Source organism: Mirounga angustirostris, unplaced genomic scaffold (genome assembly GCF_029215605.1).
Source record: "Mirounga angustirostris isolate CCGP_5_RB_7025 unplaced genomic scaffold, mMirAng1.0.hap1 SCAF_15, whole genome shotgun sequence".
In the NCBI taxonomy this organism is placed as follows: domain Eukaryota; kingdom Metazoa; phylum Chordata; class Mammalia; order Carnivora; family Phocidae; genus Mirounga; species Mirounga angustirostris.
Window position 1 is genome coordinate 60,229,857 of NW_026991723.1, and position 20,764 is coordinate 60,250,620.

At 43.3% G+C, this 20,764-nt stretch overlaps 1 protein-coding gene across 19 annotated transcripts; it reads right to left on the bottom strand.

Annotated features, from left to right (window-relative positions):
- Positions 1-294: 294 nt before the first annotated feature.
- On the bottom strand, positions 295-17,375 carry SLC25A51 (solute carrier family 25 member 51). 19 transcript variants are annotated; one of them, XM_054509313.2, is made up of 7 exons: positions 17,116-17,375; positions 13,434-13,519; positions 12,579-12,702; positions 8,758-8,799; positions 8,585-8,667; positions 4,154-4,258; positions 295-3,936 (listed from the first exon to the last, which is right to left on the bottom strand). In XM_054509313.2, exon 7 carries the CDS (start codon positions 3,893-3,895, stop codon positions 3,002-3,004), a length of 894 nt encoding a protein of 297 aa, XP_054365288.1. In that variant the 5' UTR covers positions 3,896-3,936; positions 4,154-4,258; positions 8,585-8,667; positions 8,758-8,799; positions 12,579-12,702; positions 13,434-13,519; positions 17,116-17,375; the 3' UTR covers positions 295-3,001. The 19 variants fall into 19 exon arrangements, with proteins under 19 accessions (XP_054365288.1, XP_054365287.1, XP_064435287.1 ...); XM_054509312.2 differs by having other exon boundaries at positions 8,758-8,802; XM_064579217.1 differs by having other exon boundaries at positions 12,551-12,702.
- Positions 17,376-20,764: the final 3,389 nt, after the last annotated feature.

Consider the following 20,764-nt stretch of genomic DNA (forward strand, 5'->3'; position numbering starts at 1 on the left):
ATACATACAAGAAAACAAAGAATATTTTAACTTAAAGGAGATCAAATCTGAGTGCTCACCCTTCCTTCACATGTGATCTCCTGTCTTGCCTTCACTTGGACCGCACACGTCTCCCTCCAGAACTTCAACCGCACTGACCTGCCATTTCCCCCATGGCATGATCGGTGGCCCCAAAGGCCTCTGGGTCCCATTCTGCACACCCTGTCTGCCGCCCATGATTCTGTGTTTGCAGAGCATGAGAATGGAGTATTACCACTGTAATCGAGCTAGGAAATTTCAGGTCTCCAAAGATGATTCTAGATACACAATTCTGTTTTATTGCACAGTTTACAATATATAGCAGGTGATTACATAACCAACCATAAGGTAAGATGAATATTGACTACTGAGACAAAAACATCCACTGTCTCCAAACACAAATGAACAAAGACACACAAATCTGCCACCTCAGAAAGGTTGTGTTTACTCTGTGATGCAGTCCTGAGGGTTCATACCACCCCAAGCGTGTTAAATAGAGAATCCGTAACACATCTCTGGTGGCATCAGAGATAAAGTGTGGGAGGCAGGGCCGGAAGCTCCCTGTGCTCATAAACCATCTGTGTCACGTATGTAACAGAAAGGCCACTTTTAAAGCTCTTCAGATAGTTATTCGATCACGTCTGCCTTTTCAAAATTACTAGTTCACACTGAAGATAAAAACAAGTGGTTAGAATCTCTTATTAATAACACATTTTGACTTCTTTTAAGGTTCAGACAAAGCTGTTGACTAGCACAAGCAAGTTCTGTTGAATTTTTTTGTCAAATTTAAGAAGTCTATAGGACAACAAAAAACCATCCCTGGTCATGTATTTACAATTTGGTCTCCAAAAGCTGTAAAAAGTGACAAAGAAATCCAAATATATTAGGAGTTAAAAACATTAAAAATATTTGTTTTTAAACACCACAAGTTTGAGATTGCAGAAACCAAAGCATCCCCTTTCAAATTCTCACTTGTATTTCATGAAAGTGCTTTAGAACTTAGGTTATCTGTCACCTCACAGGAGTGTATAATAGACAAAAGGAAGCCCATCCCCAGGGCATGACCCCAGGCTAACTCACCTGCTGCAAGGTGTGGTGGGCCCTGGGCCAAGCACCGCCACTGACCACAGTGCCTTTGTCATTCATTTCGCCAAAACTCAACCCTTTTCAAAGCCAGACTCTATTCAATAAGCCAAAGGATGCTACTCACGTTTATTTGGTGTCAAATCCTTTCTTTCTGAAATCCTCACCTCTGCATCTTGGTTTCCAAAGTTAACTGCCATTTCCAACACAACATTTTCAAGCAGGACTGTTGTAAAGTTACTGAGCCTCATTGCTGCCTGGCAAGTGCTTGATAAAGCTTCCCAATCTTTTATGGTTGGAAGGATGCTTATTTGACCAGTCATACTGCATTTAGAGGTAAACATTTCTTTTGGACTATCTGCCCAGAAACTGAGTAAACTACCAACTGAGACCCTGATTTTATTTTGGTCAGTGTGTGCATATAGTCATATGCAATTACCCAGAATGATGAAAAACTGGTAATAAGAAACCTAACTACTCTGCCATGTCAGATGTTGGCAATCTTAACTACATACTTACAGATGTGGATTTTTAAAAGATTGATAAACTACTTTTCTAGGATGTTTCAAGTTTTATTAATCATTCAATCAGTAAAGAGAGGCATTTTGCTTCATTGATCTGGAAAAAATATTTTAAGAATCTGATTCCTTTGACAAGTAAGTTTTTCTGTTACCTAAGGGATGAGTATGCTATCCAGCTTTTACGAACTAGTAGCATTTAAAATTAATCCTCCAAATATCTTTATCTCAAACTCTCTTACTGTTTTAATGATAAAATGATAAAACTGGGTTCCCAAAATGTAAAAATCCTAATAGAGGTCTCTATTTCCAAGAGTCAAATAAAAAAGCTAACACTGGGGTGAAAGCTATCCTGAGATTTGTTTTTTCCCCTTCTGTAATGCTTAGGAGAGAGAAATCTAGAATCCTGTTAATATACTTCCAAAATACAATTTTATGGAAGTGTTTTTTTTTTTAAGGAGAGTTTTAAGAAAACAGGATACTTCAATATGACAAACTATGACTCAAAGAAAAAACACTCCCCAAACTCCCAAAGCTCTTCCTGAAGTTGGCAACAATTAATCAAAAAAACTGAATTAACCAGTTTGCAATTAATGTGAAATTTCACAGGAAGAAATGCCTACAATGAAAAGTCTCCCTATGTTTTGGCAATGAAATAAGTGAAATTAACATAAGGACATTTGGGGAGGGTTTAAGATCACATTCAGAACTAAACACAAAACCTTGCAACCTAGATAGCAAAATGGGAGCTTTGACTAGCTGCTTGGTTCTGCCACACCATGCCTGAATAGTCTAGATAATGACTATCCCAACAGGTACTTAGTTTCAAAACTAATACAAGCAATTTACCATAAAAAGCCTACACTTAATAAGCTGTTCTGCTCCTCTGTTCTTTGTCCTACATGTACATGCTTATGTTTAACGAAGACTACCCTCTGCAACTCCTAAAAGCAGAGAAGCAAGAAATGGAGCAAGAGAAGGAAGCCTGAGAATTCATGAAGCTCTAAGAGCCTTTTCTCTGGCTGGTCATGGCCACTGACATTTCAATACAGATGATTTATTGAAGACTTTTGGGAAAAAGAATCATACCTTGGCTATTAGTTTCCCTTGTCAAAAGCAGTCAAATAGACAGCTATTAACGAGGCAATTAGCCTAAAGTTCTCAGATAATAATGAAAAAACAAAACCAAAAACCCCTTTCATCTTCCTATTAGAACCTTTTATTCTGAATTTGTTGGTGCTTCACGAAAACAGCTTTGCCCATAATTCACTGTGCCCTGAACTTCTGACACCAACTTGTATTTCGCCAATTAGGAACAAGGCCAAACTGCATTCTTCTTAGGTCTATTCAGTTAATAAATGGCACTTAACTGAGGGTTTCTTTCATACAAGCTTTAACAAGAACTCGTAAGTTGCATTGATTATGCCCCAAGAGATGAGGGACCGATGGTAATTCAGGTGAGCACCTCTAAAAAGATTCGTCAGCTTCCTGTCCCGCTCTAGCCAAATTTTCTGGAAAACCTTGGGAAAAGACTGAAACTCCCCACCAATCTGAGACTGCATGCGAGTTTTCACAACATTAACTGGGAAAAACAAGATTCCCAACATGGCCCCCAACAGACCTCCACAGATAAAATCATTGACCAAATGCGCGCTGTGAGTTGTTGCGGTAGGCAGATGCTCCTTAATGGGACCTCGAAGGCCAAAGAAAAGGACATTGCTGAATCCATTACGGAAAAGAACAGGTACCAAGCCTCGATAATACTCTCTAATTCCGTGGCATCTGAGTGCCTTGAAAGCATGGTAAGTGTTTGTAAATTTGTCATGATGCTTGTGGTCTTGAAGCAATGTCTGAACTCTTTCCAATGGAGTGAAAATTGCTTCTGTTGTCCCTGCAAGGACTGCGGCCACACTGCGGGTCGCAAACTCAGGGGTACTGATGTGCTTTCGGAGAAGGCAAGATAAGTCCTCGTACAGCCCAAACATAAGCGCCAACGTAGTTGTCTTCTGCATCAGTGGGGGAAGGATCCCGCGGTACAAGTTTCGAAAGCCATCCCTCCGCAACTGGAGCACCGCGTCCCGGGTTTTGAGTCCATACAGCTGCTGCCGAAAGAGCACCTTCTGAATGGGAAATGTGATTGCTACGTTGTTGAAAGCTGCACAGCAGCCGCACAAGTAATGCTTCATTTCACCAACATTCGCGATATGAGGTGACAGATCTTGTTTTGAAGAGGTCAGGATGGGCGGCCTCTTTTCATGAGCTTCTGAATCCACCATGTTGCTTAAGATCTTTCTTCTTCATGAAGGATACTTTTAACCTACAAATAACAAAACGACAGTAGTAGCTAAGCCATTATATACAGGGCTAAACACGTGGAATTTTTCCTTATTTCCTTAACCCTTTAATTTCTGGACACTATTACATTTTCCCCGTTAGACTACATCAGTAGTTGTTACAGTATTATCAGAGGGCCCCTTGAGGTCCCCAAGACCCTTGCAGGGGTCCAGGAGGTCCTTCCTTTTCCAGCCACGTACCTGTGTGAAGCTGGATTTTCTGCATCTACTTTAACCAGAACTTCTCACCACAGACACAATGCAGACGCAGATCTTTTATGCCAGACATTACAAAGACCTGCAAAACTGGAAAACAAGCTCTCCTCAGTAATTTTTTGGAAAATAGTTATTTTTCATGAAAATGTGTTATCTACGTTAACGTGTTATTTTAAAGCAAGTGAGGGGCGCCTGGTGGCTCAGTCAGTTGAGCGGGTTGAGTGTCTGACTCTTGATTTCGGCTCGTGTCACAATCTCAAGGTCGTGGAATCAGTCCCTGCATCTAGCTCTGCGTTCAGGGTGCAATCTGCTTGTCCCTCTCCTTCTCCCCTCTCCCATGCAATTTATCTTTAAAATAAATATATAAATATAGTTAATTAATATTTTTAAATTTTGATTTCTAAGACCAGAAATACTAATTCACATAAAGGCTCTTTAGGGTCCACAGTAATTTTTAGGTGTAAAGGGGTCCTGAGACCAAAATATTTGAGAACTACTGGACTAGTTCATACGTACTATACTACATAATGGTATATACCATTATCCTTCCAAAAAAGATTCAAAGTCCTCCCTTGAGAAATAAAAGAGCAAAACATGCATTCATTCATTCTGTTCACTAACAGTGTCTACTCTGGACTAGGCCCTCTGCCAAGTGCTAGAGATTCAAGAGCAAGGAACTCATGGGGCATCTGGGTGACTCAGTCAGTTAAGCATCTGCCTTCAGCTCAGGTCATGATCCTGGCACCCTGGGATCGAGCCTAACATTGGGCTTCCTGCTCAGCAGGGAGTCTGGCTTCTCCCTTTCCCTCTGCCCCTCACCCCAGCTCGTGCTCTCTCAAATAAAAATCTTAAAAAAAAAAAAAAAAAAAGCAAGGAACTCACAATTTAACAGGAGACTGCCAAGGTAAACAAAAACACCTCAGTGTGAATACCTTGTATGACAAATATGTGCTATGGATAAGAGACACTGAGCATGTACTTTGGGAGGTAGAGACTGGAAGAACAGGGTCAAGGGAGGCCTGCAGGTATGTATTATACACTGTATTTTCACATATTTAACTCTCAAAACAACTCCATCAAATAAATGCGGTTTTCCCAGTTTTACCAATGAAAAAAACAACACTCTCTCCTTTGTCTGAGGTACAGAAAATAACTGGTGGGGCTGGCATTGTAAGTCTGTCTGGCTGCAGGGCGCATGTTCCCATGGTCATACCGAAGCATGGCAGTGACTTTGGGAGGCTGCCCTTGACAAAGTGGCTGCATGAGACTGCTAAAGATTTGAAGCCTAAATATACAGGCTTAGCCCACCGAGTAACACTAAGGTAAAGTCCTTCCCTAGAACATACCTGCATCCTTAAAATGACAAAGGCTACCCCTTGCCAGGCAACTAAGTCTGGTTTTCTCCAAAGGATCCAAGTAGTTGGATCATCCAGGACAATCCTACAGCCCAGAAATAACCTTTATTGGGGGACTACATGGCAATTTTATTGTATCTTAGATATAACAGGCTAAATTTTTTTTTTAAGGGATCTCTATACCCAACATGGCACTCAAACTCACTACCCCAAGATCAAGAATCACACGTTCCACCAACTAAGCTGGTTAGGTGCCCCAACAGGCTAAATATTTTTAAGTTGATTTTAATTCCTCAATAGCACAACACCACATTCATGAGACCACTCAACAAAAAATTAAATAACCCGATTAAAAATGAGCAAAGGACTTGAACAGCCATTTCTCCAAAGGAGATATACAAGAAGATATGGGACTCTACTTATCTTTTATGCCAGACATGAAAGAAACCTACAAAACTGTAAAACAGGAGTGCCTGGGTGGCTCAGTTGGTTAAGTGGCTGGCTTCAGCTCAGGTCACAAAGGTCATGATCCTGGGGTCCTGGGGTCAAGCCCCACATCGTCAGGCTCCCTGCTCAGTGGGGAGTCTGCTTCTCCCTCCCTCCTCCACCCCCTCCCCCGCTTCTTGCTTTCTCTCCCTCTCTCTCTCTCTCAAATAAATGAAATCTAAAAAACAACAAAAACAGGGTGCCTGGGTGGCTCAGATGGTTAAGCGTCTGCCTTCGGCTCAGGTCATGATCCCAGGGTCCTGGGATCGAGCCCCACATCGGGCTCCCTTCTCCTTGGGAGCCTGCTTCTCCCTCTGCCTCTTTGTCACGAATAAATAAAAAATAAAATAAATAAAATATAAAAATAAACAAAAACAAAAAACACCAAAAAAACTGTAAAACACACTCAGATGCCAACAAGCATATGAAAAGATGCTCAACTTCAATCAAAAGAGAAATACAAATCAAAACCACAATGAGATCATCTCACCCATTAGGATAGTTACTATTTAAAAAAAAAACAAAACAAAAACAGAAAATAACAAGTGTTGGTGGAGATGTGGAGGAGAATCCCTGCTCACTGTTGGTGAGAATACACAATGCTGCAGCCACTAAACACAGAATGGCAATTCTACAAAAACTTACAATAGAAAAAACATGTGATTCAGCGGTCCCACTTCTAGGTATGTATCTGTTAAGAATTGAAAGCAGGGTCTCAAAAGGCACGTGCACATCCACAGCAGTGCTTTTCACAATAGCCAAGAGGTGGAAGCGACACAAATGTCCACTGACGGATGAATGGTTAAACAAGACGTGGTATGGATACATACAATGGAATACTATGTGGCCTTAAAAAGGAAGGAAATCCTGTCACGTGCTAGGACGTGGGTGAACCCCGAGGACATTAAGTAAAAGAAGCCAATCAAAAAGGACAAATATTGTATGATTTCACTTATATAAAGTACATAAAGTAGTCAAAATCAGAGACAGAAAGTAGAACGGTAGTTGCCAGGGGCTTGGGGAAGGAGGAACAGGGAGTTATTGCTTAATAGGTGTATGAACTGCTGAGCATTCAGGACAAAAGATGTTAAAATGTAATCACTATAAAGTACAGTGCAGAGCTGAAGCACAGAAAAGAATCAGAAAGAATCAATTCCTGGGGAGCTTGTATCTACAGGAGCCATAGATATGTAACATCAAATATGGAACACACATCTGCAACAATAATTTTCCCTTTTGGGAGTACAGCCTAGGGAAAAAGTTACTCATACAAGATGTACACAAAGACTGAACTACAACAGTCGCAACAATGCTCTTGAGAAGTACTGAATAAAAATTAAGTGCTCAACAGTAAAGGGCCCACTGAATAAATGAAGATGTATCCACCTGATGGGATGTCATACAGATATCAAAAATAAGAGTATTGGGGTGCCTGGGTGGCTCAGTCGGTTAGTCTGCCTTCAGCTCAGGTCATGATCTCAGGGTCCTGGGATGGAGCCCCGTGTCAGGCTCCCTGCTCAGTGCGGAGTCTGCTCCTCCCTCTCTCTCTCTCCCCCACATAAATAAAATCTTTAAAAAAATGTTTTTTCTGTTTCATTCAGACTTATAGGATAACACTGTCAAGAAGACCTTCATTTACTTTTGTTGGGGATTTCTTCCTCTTTGCCTGCTTTTACACTGACCTATTAGCAAACTAAGAAAATTAAATTCAACCCACTTATTCAAAGGCACTGCCCTACAAGTCAGAGATTAGAGATAAACGGGAACCCTGGCTTCAGGGGAGATAAGACATGCAAACAATTGGACTACAGGGTGATAAATGCACGCACGTTCCGCGCAAGGTGTATAAAGGCCCCGCAGAGAAAGGGGTCATTAGCTAGCTGTCTGGAGACAATGACAGAGCAGGATAGGACCTGTGGGCAAACAGGGTGAAGCACATTCCGCTAAGGGCGGCGGCACAGGCTGCGGTGTAGGTCCTGTGTCAGAGCAGCAGGGTCGCATTCTCGAGGAATTATTCGAATACGTTCCGCTCGAGCAGAATGTGGGGGGAAGATGGGTGGGTGGCAGAGGAGGATGGGGAACCAAGCTTGGACCGGCGTTACGAGAGACCCTCAGGAGGATCCCAAGACACTCTGATGTACTGCATACTATTCTTTTCCTTTCTCATGTGAAGCAAATGCAAACAAGCTATTTTCCTTAAGTATGTCACACCAGGGTCTGTGTGTCCTCTTCCCACAAGACAGACTACACCAGGAAAATCAACATTGAACACTCTGGCCCGAAGTCTGTTTTGCTGGAGTTCCAGCTGGCTTCCTCCATGTTTCTATTAGAAAAGATAAACTTGGAAACCACTGCAGCCCGAACTCTGTGGGAAGGAAGGTCCTGAAGGGGTCAGGAAACTTTCCTCGCCACTAAGTTGCCTGGTTGTACCGACAGAACCCGAATGTGCCAGGGGTGCTTTCTTTCACTGCCAGCCCCCACAGGCAGGGGAGCCACACCACCTCTGGGCATCGCTCTGTTCATGAAGAACATGCTCTCCCCTTTGGCAGAGCACTGGGTAAGCAGCAGGACTTACAGCTGAAATCTGCTCAGCACCATCATGAATCGGTTTAAAGGGGCAGGAAAAACTGTTACCCGGCGTTCCGAAAATGTGTTCCTCTGCAATGTAAATCATCAAAGTAAGGCCTGGCTCAGAGACACGAAGTATTTCTAACCTTGGCAGGTATTAGAATAGTTATATGAAATCACCTGGATGCTCGACTCAGAGATGCCAGATTCCTTGGAGTTGGGCTGCTTGTAGATCCAATAAAACAACGAATGAGTCATTTCAATAAAAATTCATAAAAGAAGCGTATTACTTTCTTAGGAAAAAAACTGACACGTTAAAAATAAACATTTAAAAAAGATTTTTTTTTTTAAGCGAAAACAAAATTCTAAATCAATTAAATATACAGACATCTCCCCTCTCCAAGCTCACTGCCCTAGCTCAGGGCTCTCTGTGTCTAGCCTGACTGTGGGAAAGCCTCTTTACCAGTCAGCCTGCCACCAGTGACACTCACAATGCATTCTGGAACCTTCTAATAACAGCATGGAGATACCCCCGTATTTTGTATGATTGTATAGTATTCTAACAATTGGACATATTATATGTAATTTATTCTCTTATTTTAGTCCCTGTTTTTTGTTTACGTTTAGCTTTTTCCTTTTTTTCTCAAAGAATTCTGCATTGGGCAACCTTGTACCTACACCTTGCTGGGGTGAACTCTGGCAAGTTTATCTGTAGGATAAATCTTTAGAATGGCATTGCTGGCTCAAAGAGTAATACATTTTAATTTGATAGCTACTCCAAACTGCCCCCAGAAAACTAATGAGGATTTATACTTCCATTACGTGTATGCCAGTACCCAGGTCCCCCATCACTTCCTGCACCATCTCAGGGGTAAAAAACTGCATTCTGTCATTTAAAATTTTTGATTAAACTACAGCATTTTGGGGCACCTGGGTGGCTCAGTTGGTTAATAAGCATCTGCCTTCAGCTCAGGTCATGATCCCAGTGTCCTGGGATCGAGCCCCATGTCAGGCTCCCTGCTCAGTGGAGGGGCCTGCTTAAAAAAATAAACTAGAGGGACGCCTGGGTGGCTCAGTTGGTTAAGCAACTGCCTTCGGCTCAGGTCATGATCCTGGAGTCCCGGGATCGAGTCCCACATCGGGCTCCCTGCTCGGCGGGGAGTCTGCTTCTCTCTCTGACCCTCCCCCCCTCATTCTCTATCTCATTCTCTCTCTCAAATAAATAAATAAAATCTTAAAAAAAAAAAAACTACAGTATTTTTTCATTTTTGACCATTTGAATTTCTTTTACTATAAATTTTCATGTTACCCATATTTCTAATAGGCAGAAAAACCTTTTCTGATTTGTAAAATTTTTTCATATATGAAGAAAATCATTCCTGGTTCTTTTAATCAAACTGTGGCAAATACTTTCCCTACTTTATCATTTTTGTGATACTGAAGTTCTTAATTTGGATAGTAAATCTATGATCTTGGCTTCTAGGCTTTATAATGTCCTCAGAAGGCCCTCATTACTCTAAAAGTATGAACGAGTAATCCATGCTTCCCTCTACAACCTTCATAGTTTCATTTACCAGCCATACTGTAATCTCTCTGGAATTTCAGCATAAGGAGGCAAAGAGAAAAGCTTGCCTATGAAAGTGACCGGTGAGCATCATCCAAATGCCCGTGGCCGTGTGCATGTATGTCTACACGGGCTCTGCTCCGCCAGCAGCCCAGCGCTTCTCGAGTGCCAACCTGCTCTGACCTGCTACGGCGGTATGACGTGTGTCACCATCTCATAGGGCTTCCCCATACTTTTCTGAGAACCAGTGGTTTTCCTGGCTATTACGCTTTTCCTGGTAAACTCTAGTGTATCTCTGTCATATTCTTCCCCAAAATCTTGTTGGTATCTTACAGAGAAAGTAACTTCATAGATAAATGTAAAGACCTCTCACTTTTCCAAAATTAAACCATACTTTACAGGAATATGATGTCTTCCTATTTACTTGTCTTTTTACAAACCTCAGTAGCATTTAAAAAATTTTTCATACAGATCTTGAATATTTTTATTTTTATTTTTTTTAAGATTTGAGAGAGAGCGAGCATGCAGCACCAGCAGGGGGAGCGGCAGAGGGAGAAGGAGAGAAGCAGACTCCCCACTGAAAGCAGAGCCCTAGACAGGGCATGATCTCAGGACTCTGAGATCATGACCTGAGCAGAAATCAAGAGACAGAGGCTTTACTGACTGAGCCACCCAGGCACCCCCAGATCTTGAATATTTCTTTTCTTTTTTTTAGATCTTGAATATTTCTTATGCCTAGGTATTTTATCTTTTTAGTTGCTATTATGAATGGGCCGTTTCCTTCCAATTAATTTTCAAACTGCCTTTTGTCTGCATATGAAAAAGCTACCAATTCTTGTATATTAAGGTTAGAACCAGCCAACTTACCAAATCCTCTTGTAATTTCTCAGTTTTTTGGACTGCTTTGCTTTAGCTTCCACTATATAAAATACCACAAATAATTTTGAATTCTCCACTATAATACGTATCTTTCTTCTATCTTATTAGATTCACAAATATTTCCTGAACAAAACTAAATTATAATAATAGTGAATATCCGGGGCGCCTGGGTGGCTCAGTTGGTTAAGTGACTGCCTTCGGCTCAGGTCATGATCCTGGAGTCCCGGGATCGAGTCCCGCATCGGGCTCCCTGCTCAGCGGGGAGTCTGCTTCTCCCTCTGACCCTCCTCCCTCTCAGGCTCTCTGTCTCAAATAAATAAATAAAATCTTAAAAAAAAAAAATTAAAAAAATAAAATAATAGTGAATATCCTTATAATTTTCTTGATACTTATGGGAACTTTGCTAGAAATTACTATTAAGCATGACACTGGCTTTTGGGGTGAGAAACAGGAAGCTGTCATCAGAGTATTCATAATCCAAGTCCTAGTAGTTTCAAGTTTACACAGGGAAATAGATCATCATGACACAAAAATGTTTACTGAACTGGCCCCTAGAAAATCTGTACTCCTTTAAGTAACCTTCCCTGTTCACCATCTATCCCTACCCACCTTTAGGATTGTGCTGCAAATACGAGGTAAAGCACGTCTTTCCAGCACTATCACATAATTTCATCAGATAAATTACATTAAAAACCCCAAAACTTCATTCTGCATTCATTCTAAGAATTAGTATATCTTCAATTATAATGTAAGCCCCATCCCCCTGCTATTTACTAGGAAATTATGTTTGCCATTAAAACTGCATTCCATTTTTCTAATACTAATGATCAACTGATAAGGGCTTAGAGAGTTTTCAAACATGGGAAGGGAGTACACATTTATTCCTGTTTTACTGCAAGTCAACCACCTTCAACCCCTCCTACCACCACTAAATCAGGAACTTTGGTCAAATGCTTTTAAGGAGCTACTGAGATGATCACATGAATACTGGAGACAGAACCAGTGTAACATTTACGAGTTGCAGCTAATACCCTCAATTCAAATCCTGGCTCCACCACTATCCACTGTGTGACCTTCAAGTTCCTCAATGTCTCTATGGCTTAATTTCCTCATTTATACGGGAAGGATGTTACCTACCTCATAGGTTGGCTCAGTTATTTGAGTTACTACTAGTATACCATCCCGGAGAGTAGTCTAGAGCACTAGAGGTGCTCAACAAGGATGACCTATTATTATTCACTAATGTATTTATTTGGTATATACATTAGCATTATTTCTTGTTAATTACTTGCCCTTATAATAAGGGTATGAATCCTCCTTGGCCATGGTGAAATATTTTTTTTTAATATATCGCTAGATACCATTTTGCTAATATTTTAAAATTTCACATCACTGGAACATACCAAATTTTCAATTTTAATACTATCTTCATGCCAAGTTCAGGCATCAATGTTCTATTGACTTTGTAAAAACAATCTATCACTTTTCCTTCCTGATGCTGGTAAACAATTTAAACCTTATCAAAATTACCTTTTCCTTCAAAGTTAAAGGAATTCACCTGTAACACCATCTGGGCCTGGTGTTTGGGGGGATGGTAGCTTTTTGATAACTTTCTCAATTTCTTCCATTGTTACTGGTCTGTTAGGTTCTTTCTTCTGCAGTCAATTTTGATACTGGATTTCCTTTAAAAAAAAAAAAGTTCTGGTTGACTTATATAGTCTTATACAGTACTTGTTTTTAAAAAATACTTCTAGTCTTGTGTACTTACGTTCCCTTTTTTCTTGAGCAGGGTAGCCAGTTTGTCAAATTTACATTCCTCTCATCCCAGAAAAAAAAACCAGCTGTTGAAGTTACCAGTTTTACTATTTTCAGTTTTTAAATTTGCTTTTCCTCTTTATCTCTTTTCTCCTGTTTTGTCTAGGTTTATAGTATTCTAATTTCTTGAGTTAGATGCTTATTTTTATTTATTCTGTTTTATAATTTTGAGTGTTTAAGGTGATGTATTTTCCTTTGAGCAAAACTTTTTAATATTACTTTTTAAGATACTCTGTGGAGAATCTTGGTCTAATTGATGGTTGCCTCATCATCTGCATCATCTTGACATAGTAGCTTTGATTTGGGATTATATGTGCCCAGCTCCAGAATCCAAACCTGTTTTGGCTTTGTGTGTCTTATCATATCCTTTATTTATGCTCAGGAGAAGAGCATCTTTCTGGTGGCCCACAGGAAGATCATACAAGGATGGATCCTAGTATCTGGCAACTGTCCTCCAGTCTCAAAAGATTTGATAAATACACCCTGAAGGTGACCTTCATTAGTGGGAGAATAAAGCAGGAGCGGCAAGCCAAGTACACTAAGTCCATTACTAAGTTTTTTGACCACAACAAGACAATGGTAAGAGAAGTATACAAACCTGAAATATCCAGGCACCATGACGGTCTTGCCACAGAAAGAATCAAATAAAATAGCCAATGGCAGCCATCTTTCTGCTAGATCATGCTGAAATGCAGGGGGAGGGGGAAAGAGGCAGAGAACTTAAAATGGATAAAGGAATGTTTTTTAAAAGTCCCTGTTTCGTCCTGAAATTTTAGTCCATTCTGGATACAAAGGATCCTCTAGCACAGATATGAGAAGCCATAGTTCTGGTATCTAGCTATAGCCTCCTTGATCTGCTGACTGCATTGTTTTGATTTGCTTTTCTGGAAAAGCATTTTTGCTAAAAGCCATACAGACTTCCTCCTTCCTACATAGCAGTATTTCGGTAGTTTATATAGTATAGCATCGTGCCATGCAGCATATGAAGACTCAATTATTTTTAAGATTTTTTTTTAACTAATCGCTACACCCAACATGAAGCTTGAACCCACAACCCCAAGATCAAGAGTTGCACACTCCACTGAGTCAGCCAAGCACCCTGAACACTCAATTTTTAAAACTGCTAACCTACTGCTGACTTTATTATGTTAATTCCTGTTTCAATAGCAGTTTCCCTTAATTCAGGATACACTTCTTATGTAGGACAGCCTTGCTTCCCCCATCATTTTTGTGGGTATTTATCTGACTTGGGGACAATTGGGGGAAAAAAAAAAACAAAAAACCACCCACAGCTTTAATTTGTTTAAAACACACCTCCTTGCCTGTTACATTTTGTGCTCTTAACCAGTTAAAGAAACCAATGGCATTTTTAGTTAAAAAAAAAAAAAAAAAGTTTGAAGATGCTTGAAAAGAAGTTTGCCTGGGTAGAGTTTGATAATTATTAATCACTTAGTCTTCTACATCCTTACTTCTTGCTGTTTCAGCTGACAGACACAAATTTAAGAACTCTTATTAGGACAATTGCCCATCTAAGATTAACCAACATTTTCAAAACAGCTTAGCACACAAATGCTTTATATCTAGGTAATCCTTTGCTCTTCTTCAGAGTCTCAGGACGAAAGAATGATAAAATAACAAGAATACTCTGATTAATGTATATACGATTATATAATATCATGTTGTGACAATTTATGAATGTTAAGAAATTTCATTTACATACTGAATACATAACAATACATTTTAAATTCTGAAGTTACCATCTGCAAACTGTTTAGCAATCTATTGTTCCTTGATAATACAAACTAAGTTATTTGTACACCCTACCAACCAAATTTTGTCCATGTTCACCTTAAATTTTTACAGGAATGATTTACTTCCCAAAATTTTACAAATTAATGTTACTGCAACTAGTTTGTCACAGCTGTTTGTAATAATGGAGACTTATTAAGCAGAAAACTATGGCTAGCAGAAATTAACCGTTTATTGACCCCTATATTTAATGATTTTAAGATATTTTAAGAATATCACTGTATGGGTACCTGGGTGGCTCAGTCGACTGGGTGTCTGCCTTTAGGTCCTGGGATCCAGCCCCGCACTGGGCTCCCTGCTCAGCGGGGAGCCTGCTTCTCCCTCTCCCTCTGCCCCCCCCAACCTTGTGCACTCTTGCTCTCAAATAAAATCTAAAAAAAAAAAAAAGAACATCACTGTGTATTTAGAGTCTCAAATTTTAAAAAACAGGCCTGTGCATAGAAAAAGGAAGGTCATGAAACCCTCCTAGACTTCACAGATTTAAAACTTTCCTTCTAAATTTTAACCTCTTGAGACTTACGATGTCTTCAAAGAAACCACCGATACACATGTGAAAAGAAGAAAAATAAAGCTTTCCCTCTGGTTTCATCCTACACACCAGGATGGTATGAATAGATTAATTTGGCAACAGAAGTAAGGACTGTGTGCACAGTATTCTGTGGTAATGGAGTTTAGAATTTTATGTTTATTTATACTGTGAACACAGCTAAATTTCTTTACTAAACTGATCTGTATATTTAAATTCCTTAACACGGGGCGCCTGGGTGGCTCAGTCGGTTAAGCGACTGCCTTCGGCTCAGGTCGTGATCCTGGAGTCCCGGGATCGAGTCTCGCATCGGGCTCCCTGCTCAGCGGGGAGTCTGCTTCTCCCTCTGACCCTCCTCCCTCTCATGCTCTCTGTCTCTCATTCTCTCTCTCTCAAATAAATAAATAAAATCTTTAAAAAATAAATAAATAAATAAATTCCTTAACACGGGTAATTCTTCGCTATTGCAAAACTTATTTACCATAATTTTAAACTGTTTGCTACCTAAAACACTCAAGCTATCTAAACAGTAAGCAGCACAGTTAATAGGCTGACTTTTAAGCAACTACAAGTATCAAACGTTTGTGGCATAATTAAACAGTGTAAAGTCTAAATACTCGCTGTAATTTACAGCCTACACGGATGAGCAAGACCTAGATGTGATCCCAGCACAAAGGTCTTTGCGCAAAAACTGGGGGTAAGGCAAATGTAATTCTCAAAGATGTGAACTCCCGTAAGTCAGCAGGTCTAAGTCAGCAATCAGAACAAGATCAGTCTGGGTTCCAGGCCTAGTTATGACACTATCTTGTTACTATAGTCAAAGCAAGGTCCTTAATTTAAAAATCCAATTCTCTGGGTTTAATCTATCAAAGGAGAAACCAGATACCTCAACTGAGAGCTAAAAGCTTATCACTTTTTCTTTAGATGCACTAAGGGGGACTCCAGATCCAAAGTGCCTAACCTGTGCTCTGGAAACACCAGGGGACCCACCTGACCAGTTCTAGCACCCTTTGATTTTATTGAATCCTTTCGAAACGAGGGTGGAGGAGGCTCGAACTGACAAGGTCACTACCCACATACTTTCAGGGCTGCTGTTTCACCGCTTACAGGTAGAGAAACAGAGGGTGGGAATTATGACCAGCTGAGTATAGCTGACGGGGCAAAATAAAGGTTATGCCCCAAGGGTAAATATAGCGGAGACATCGACATGCTTGATCTAGGCACGCTCGGTGCTAAATAATCAGTACAGAGACTTACAAAGAACAACACCGCCCGCCTGCGCGCCCCCAAAAGCCTTGTACAATTGAGTTTCCCACAACGCGATGCAACATGGTGTCGCAGAATAAGCACTGCCCGGCTGTGGCTCGACTTACCGCCCTCCGGGCGTCCATTTCCCTAATCGGGGATAAAGAGGGGCAGGGGTTGGGTAGGATCACCGAGGCCCCTTCCGTCTCCGACAGCGAACAAGCTCAGGGGGCCCGGAATCCCAGACCCCAGGGGGACAGAGGCCCTTCCGCTGTCCCAGCGCCGCCCTCCCCGCCCCCCGGTTCGTGCGCGGCGGGAGGCACCTCCCCAGCAGGGGCGCGTCCGAATAAACGCACAGCGTTCTTCGCGGGAAAGGCCCACCCCGCCCGCCAGACGGCGCCCCCCGCCCCGCGAAGCCCCACGACGCCCCGCGAAACCCGGCGGCTGGCGGGAGAGCCCGGGAGCCGCGGGGGCGTAGAACCGACCCTGTGCGGGAGCACCGCCTCCTACGGTTCCCGCGGGTGCGGGCCCCACGCGGGAGGGCGCGCGCGGGGGAGCGACCGGGCGCGCGGAGAGGGTGGGCCCCAGCGGCTGCGCCAGAGGGCCGGGGCAGGGCGGCCTCCTCAGACCCTCCTTCGTGCTTCCGCTCCTCCAACGTACAGGCCGGGGGAAAGCCCGTGCCGCCAGCCCGCGCACTCACCCATCGCAGCGGGCGCCCGGCTCCGCGCCCGGTAGCCGCCAACCCGCAGGTCGGCGAGCCGGCGAGCAGCGGCCGCGCAGGCGCAGACCTTGACCGACCCGGTGCGCGGGGCGTAGCGTGACGCGCTCGTCGCCGCCCGAGCCCGATCACGTGAGGCAGACGTCGCCGCGCCGCCTCCCCTTAGACCCACAGAGTCAGGTGACCCCGACCAGGTTTTCTCGGCCCCGGCGGGGCAGGTGTAGGGTCACCCACACCTGTCGTAAGGCGCTGGGGCGCCACCTACCAGAGCACCGTTCCCTCGGCGCCGTACGGTGGCCGTGCCGTGCCACAGCTAGTCAATGCGTTCTCCAGCGTGCAGCCTGAGGGAGTGCCGGTGGGAATGAACAGTCGTGGGTGGCACACGCCAGAAACCTGAAAGTGCCCCGCCTGGTTCCCCCTTGATTTCATCAAACCCTCAAAGTGGCCTTTTGTCAGCAACTGGTACCGCAGGCCACAGAGGAACACTTTTGTATGCTGTAGGACATACAAATCGCTTTTAAAGTCTTTCCTTTCAACCTCTGACAACTTGCAGGTCTTGGACTCTATCGCACTCGGAAATGGAAGGCTTAGGTGGAGTAATAGCTCTGACAATTCTGGGAGTGACCTTGGACAAGTCACTGGTTCCTAAGCCCCAAATCCCTATCTGAAAAATAATGCCTACCTTGCATGCATCCTTTGGCCCTTGTCAGCATCACTAGGAATAATGACGTGACTCTAACTCCTAAACTGAAAGGCACACAACGGGTGTGAGGGGTTGAAGGAAGCGGGTCAGCCTGGAGAGGAGAAGCTCTTCAGGAGGCTCGTGAAGTACGTGTGAAGGACATGCACTTCACTTGGGGTTAGTCCAAGAGGCATTAGTCAGAGATTAGCTCTAGGTGGGTGGCTTTCCCTGCCCACTTGCCCAGACAGCACTTTATAGATATCGACTCCAAAATTTGGTCTGCTTGAGCAGGCCTGTTTAACTGCTGCTTGGGATGTGGGAGACCATGCCCCCTAATTTCAGCTAACTCTCCTGAGGTACCTGCTGTGTGTCGTTGTTCATGCCCAAGTTCTCCTGGGAGATCTTAGAGTCTAATGAGGGATATAAAAACAGAAGACTGGAAATTCAGAAGCATCAGGGGCCTTGCCCCTTGAGAGGGAACCAGGGATGGCTTCATAGGGTAGGAGGTGTTTGAACTGGGCCTTGGTTGAATGACTGGAATTTGGACCAGTGGAGAAAGTCACAGTAGCAGGAGATAAGATTGTAAAGGTCAGGTAGTGGGGTCTGATATGCAAATCTCGACTGTCAGAGGCACTTGGCATGTAATTAGTGTGCAGGGATAGATTCAGGGCTCCACAGGATGATGACAAGGCCACACAGGGGTTTGGAATGATAAATTGGGCAACAGTTGGGGAAGGGCATTTGCCTCAAAATTATGTTTGCCCTGTCTTGTGTGAATTCCTGTTCAGATGTATTATTTGAAAAATAAATCAGGCAGGCATCCAGAGTGTTCAGATGCATAAATAATTCATTCCAGATTAGAATAGACTTAGTCTCCTATGGTAAAACCTGAAGAGGAGGAAAAGATTGAAATTAAATATACAGTTGAGGGCGCCTGGGTGGCTCAGTTGGTTAAGTGACTGCCTTCGGCTCAGGTCATGATCCTGGAGTCCCTGGATCGAGTCCCACATCGGGCTCCCTGCTTGGCAGGGAGTCTGCTTCTCCCTCTGACCCTCCCCCCTCTCATGTGCTCTCTCTCATTCTCTCTCTCTCTCAAATAAATAAGTAAAATCTTTTAAAAAAATAAAAAATATACAGTTGAGACACAATGGACTCAAAGGAGTGAGGAGCTCCCAGGCCAACAGGAACACGCGTGTTTGGAGCTGTGCCAGTCTGTTTCTCTCATGCTGCAGGCCATGGTGCAGGCCTCTGCCCCTCCAGCTCTTAGTTCCTGGTCAGAAACCCCTAGGCCCTTAACTGGCTCTTCTTGGACATATGAAGGTTGGAACTCAAAACCTTCTCTTTTCTGATTCAGGATTCATCATAAAGTTAGCCTTTCATTTTTCTGTCCTCATCTACCAATTCTTTCATTCTTCAGCCTCTTAAATTTTTCTCCATACCTCTAGCCTCCATATCAGCTGTCAGATAAGATCCTAGAGGATATTAGAACCTACCTTTGATCATCTCACTCCAGGTAAGAACCTCCAGTGGTTTCCTTTTGCCTCCCCAGTCAATCTAAACTTCTTAACTTGGCATGAGGGCTGATCTGTGTCCTGGCCTCTCTGCCAGTTTGTCTACCTCATGACCAACGACATTCTGTGCTTCAGCCATATGCAGTCTCTCAGTGTTTTGCAAGTCCTTGGTTCCTTAAGCCTCTTCCCCCCCTTTCACCATTGACTCTTTACCAGTTTTTTTTAAAGATTTATTTATTGGGACACCTGGGTGGCTCAGTCAGTTAGGTGGCTGCCTTTGGCTAGGGTCGTGATCCCAGCATCCTGGGATGGAGCCCCATGTCAGGCTTCTGCCTCAGTAGACAGCCTGCTTCTCCCTCTGCCTGCCACTCCCTCTGCTCATGCTCTCTCTCTCTCTGACAAATAAGATCTTTAAAATTTTTTTAAATAAAATAAAAATATAAAGATTTATTTATTTGAGAGAGAGAGGGTAGGGAGGGGCAGAGAGAGACGGAGAGGGAGAATCTTAAGCAGGTTCCACGCCCAGTGCAGAGCTCAACACAGGGCTCAATCTCACCACCCTGAGATCATGACCGAAATCACGAGTTGGATGCTTAACCAACTGAGCCACCCAGGTGCCTCGACTCTTCACCAATTAAACATGTTAACCCTTCAAGGCTCTTTGCCTTCTTGGAAGAGCCTTCTCTGACCAACCCAGACAAAATTGATGGCTTTTGCCTCTGCCTTCCCATAGCACAAAGTTTGGGGCAGTACCGAGCCCCTGCCTTATGTTATAGTCATTGGTGAGGGTGAATCCTTTCCCACTGCCAGCTCACTAGGGCAGAGCTGTCTGCCTTGTTTCTGGCCCTCCAACTCAGTGCTTGGCAAACAGGGTGTTTGCCCAAGAGGGTCTGGGGTCTTAGGAGAAGGGACAAAGGAGTGTTGCTGATGGATCTTTGCTTAAGCACCCTTTACTACCCCCACTCCTGCCAAATGCTTTCTAGAAAGTTGTCTAGTGCCCTTAGGCTCCGTGGGCCCTTATGTCCACAAAAAAAGCTTTACACAATCTATCAGTAGCGTCCCGGCTACTGTGAGCCAACATAAAGTCACCTGCAGTCATTCCCTAGCGAGGGGTCAGTGACCTTCCTTTCTCTTCGGCTCACATTCCCCAGGCCTCTGCAATTGTCTGGGCCTACCTCTGCCACTCCCCTTCACACCCCCAGGCTCCAGGGTCAAGGCCAACCTCTGCCAGTTCCCTTCCCTGAACCTTTCACACACCTCCAAACTTCGTACTTTTCGTCCTCTATGCTCCCAAGGCCCTGCCCGCTTTGCGACAGTCCTGTTCACTCTTCATTGCTCAGCTTATGCAGAGGCTTGTTGCTGCTTTCCCTGACAGAGACCTCACTGCTGACGCTGCAGAGTTCCCCCACTGTGCTGTCAGGGTGGTGGGGGGTTGGGG

What these genes read in the sequence shown, in the direction of transcription:
- SLC25A51 (XM_064579219.1), bottom strand. Translation starts at nt 3,895, where the DNA reads ATGGTGGATTCAGAAGCTCATGAAAAGAGGCCGCCCATCCTGACCTCT.